General features: G+C 52.0%; 1 protein-coding gene across 1 annotated transcript; it reads right to left on the bottom strand.

The window, feature by feature from the left end:
• Window positions 1–182: 182 nt before the first annotated feature.
• FAHD1 (fumarylacetoacetate hydrolase domain containing 1) lies at window positions 183–3331 on the bottom strand. Its single transcript, XM_053277117.1, has 2 exons — window positions 3177–3331; window positions 183–1443 (listed from the first exon to the last, which is right to left on the bottom strand). The coding sequence occupies exon 2, from the start codon at window positions 1351–1353 to the stop codon at window positions 682–684; it is 672 nt and encodes a 223-aa protein (XP_053133092.1). The 5' UTR covers window positions 1354–1443; window positions 3177–3331; the 3' UTR covers window positions 183–681.
• Between the last annotated feature and the right edge of the window lie 14 nt (window positions 3332–3345).

The raw sequence follows: 3345 nt of genomic DNA on the forward strand, positions 1-3345 counted from the left end.
TCATTTCTCACTGGATAGCCTTAGGAGAGCTTCTCTCTCCCTCATATGCCATATGGAGATAATACTCCTTTACTTGATCAACCTTGCAGGTCTAGTTGTAAAGATACTGAGGAAGCACTCTGAACTCTGGAATCTGCTAATCCCTAGATGCTTTTTTGTTTCAGAAACAACAGGCACAAAAGAAAATTCCAAATGCTTGGTATTTATTAAGGCACATAGAAAGCCATCAACTGTTCATTAAGTCATTTCATTAATCACATTTAATTCCATCAGACCTCATTGAAAAATACTTTCTGACTTTCATCACATTAATTTCCAGAGTTGTTTTTTTTGGCGGGGGGGGCAGGGTTGCACAGTCTAGCATGGCAGAAAATGTCTTCATTCTTTGGCTGTGTTTAAGAAAGGTCACAAAGATTTTTTTATTACCAGATTTAAGGTTTTGAAGAAAACCAGAGTACAAGAGACTCAACTATCCTCCTGTCTGTCCTCCTGCAAAAGAGGACAGCAGCTGAAGGGGAATAACGGTTGTCTCTGATGCCCAGCAAGATGAGATCTCTGTGTCTCTACCTCTGGAGAAGAGAACCCAGATAGGCTGGCCATAAAAGGAGCAGCTCAGCCTCCATTCTTTCCTATCCCCACAAGAAAAGGGCCCCCATCTTGTGAGAATAGGCACACCCCACATCAAGGCCGGCATTTCTGCTCTGCGACCCGAAACCGCATGCTCAGAACCCCCTGGATCCCAGCTTCTATCTCATCATTCTCATGCAAAGCAGACACCCCTTTGGGGCTCCCGGTAAGAATGATGTCACCTTCTTCCAGCGTGAGGATTGCACTGATGTAGTGGATGATGTAGGGAATGGTGAAGATCATGGTTGACGTGTCCCCAACTTGCCGCAAGTCGCCATTGACCTTCAGCCAGATCTTCAGCTGGTGCGGATCTGGGATTTTCTCCTTGGGCACAAAGTCACTGACTGGGCAGGAGGTGCTGAATCCTTTGGCCAGGGTCCAAGGAAGCCCTTTCTTCTTACACTCGTCTTGGGTATCCCTGGCAGTCATGTCCAAGCAGAGGGCGTAGCCTGCCACATGCTCCATTGCCGCTTCCTGGGGAACTGCCTGAGCTCTCTTCCCGATCACCACCCCCAGTTCCACCTCGTGGTGCAGCACGTTGCAGTAGTAAGGCTGGACGATGGGAGAGCCTTCCCTGACGTAGGCCGAGGAGGGCTTGAGGAAGAAGAGGGGTTCCATGGGAATGGCGTTCTTCATCTCTTTGGCATGGTCAGCATAATTCCTTCCCACACAGATGATGTTCCTGCCCCACTCCCAGAACCTGGCCAAAGGCTTGGAAGAAGCCATGCTTCTGCAGCTACACCTCTGAGCTCTGGAACTTGTGTCAGCTGGAAGGGACACAAGTTGTCCACACCAATCCAACAGTTTGCTTCTCAGCTGGGGGAAGAAACACAGACCAGTCACAGGCATTCCCCTTCAACGGAGACCTGAAATTCTAGACCGCTGTTGAGCCCATTTCCTTCTCTTTCCCCCAACACATATCCACTGCAGCAGTTTGCAAGGGCAGAGTTGACCATACCGGAAACTCCTCCCACAGAAAATCAGCAAGACAAGATGGCAAATCTCCATCTCCGCTCATGGGTTCACAGCATCTGGCAGGCAGAACTATACAGTATTGTCTCCATTTAGGCCATAATACAACTCCTTAAGCTATCTATAGTGCTTTAGGGAATTCCAAGCACTTCACATACATTATCTCTGCAATCCTCCTTACAACTACATACAGAAACACCGTATTAAGGCTAGTGACCTTCTATTGACTAATCCTCCACCTATTGACCTAATGCTTCCTCCCTCCAAAATTATAGGGCACCATGTAGCAATAGGTGCGCCTTCGTTATGAGGCTAGGCTACAGCATCTGAGGTCATCCCATGAAACTAAAGGTTGGGAAATTTAGGACCGACAAGAGGAAGTACTTTTCCACACAGCACATAATTAATCTATGGAATTCTTTGCCCTGGGGTGTGGTGATGGCCACCAGCTTCGACTGCTTTAAAAGGGTCTTAGACAAATTCATGGAGGACAGGTCTATCAATGGCTACTAGTCTGGCAGCTACAGGCCACCTCTAGCCTTGGAGGCAAGAGGCCTCTGAAAACCAGTTGCAGGGGATCAACAACAAGAGAGAGGGCATGCCCTCAGCTCTTGACTGTGGGCTTCTCAGGGGCATCTGTGAGCCTGGGAAACAGGATGCTGGACTAGATGGGCTTCCTTGGGCCTGATCCAGCAGAGCTGTTCTTATGTAAGTTCCGTATTCAAAGAAGCTTTTACTGCATTTGATTTCTGAACTAAGATCTTTTCTGTCCTAACTCCTAATGTGAACAGCCGGCTGGGTTTATTTAGGGGCATGACAAAGTTGTAGTGGGCCCTGGGGCAAAAAATGAAGATGGGTCCCTGTCTCCCACCCCAGTCTCCTGCCTTCTTTGCCTCCATATCGTTGCTGCAGAAGGGTGAGCTTAGCTAACACCCAGCCTGAGCTCCCACTCCCTCCCTCGGAGACCCAGGGAAAACCTGTCCTCCCCTTTTCAATTATAGCTTGCTTATATAGTGGTGAGAGAAAAGCACTCTGCACAAGCGCACTGCACGTGTGCCGTGGCCAATTCTAGATGCTGGAAAAGGCTGGCATTTGGGTCACCTTGCCCACGGAGCAATACTCCTAGAGCAGCAGAGGCACTCTGCACGAGCTCAGGGACACTTTCTCTCACTGACTTCTTCGAAACTCTTCTCCCCAATCCCTCCTAGGTCCCTCTGCGTTTCAGGCTGCCTTCCTTCGCACACTTGGGAAGCAGGCAGCCCCCAAGGAGCTCCCTGGGACCCAGCTCCGGCCACACAGGCCTCGGATCAACAAGAGATCACAGCGAGGAGGCGCTCTGCACGCGCTCAGAGGCGCTTTCCAAAAACAGGGCCCAAGGCTGAGTATGGGCACTGCTTGGCAAGCACAGGCTCCCTCCCAGGGGCTGCGCCCCAGGCAGGCCGGCCTCCCACCACCCGCAGAAACCTGCTCCAGCTTGGAAAGCGGGAGCAGCAACTCCCGCGAGGGGGCTTTCTTCTTCCTCCCCGTGCCGTGGAGACAGACAGACAAGCAGCGAGCGGGGCAGGAGGCTGGCTCACCTTCCCCTCTCCTTGGCGCCGCCGCAGCCGGGCACTGGCGGAGGAAGAAGGGCGCCGCCGCGCTCTGGCCCGCCGCTTCCTCGGCTTCAGCCGCCTCCTCCTCCTCCTCCTCCAGTCCCGGGCGGGGCGGGCCGTGGCCGCGGCGCTGGGAAGCGATTGGCTGGCGGAG

This window comes from Hemicordylus capensis, chromosome 13 (genome assembly GCF_027244095.1).
Source record: "Hemicordylus capensis ecotype Gifberg chromosome 13, rHemCap1.1.pri, whole genome shotgun sequence".
In the NCBI taxonomy this organism is placed as follows: Eukaryota; Metazoa; Chordata; class Lepidosauria; order Squamata; family Cordylidae; genus Hemicordylus; species Hemicordylus capensis.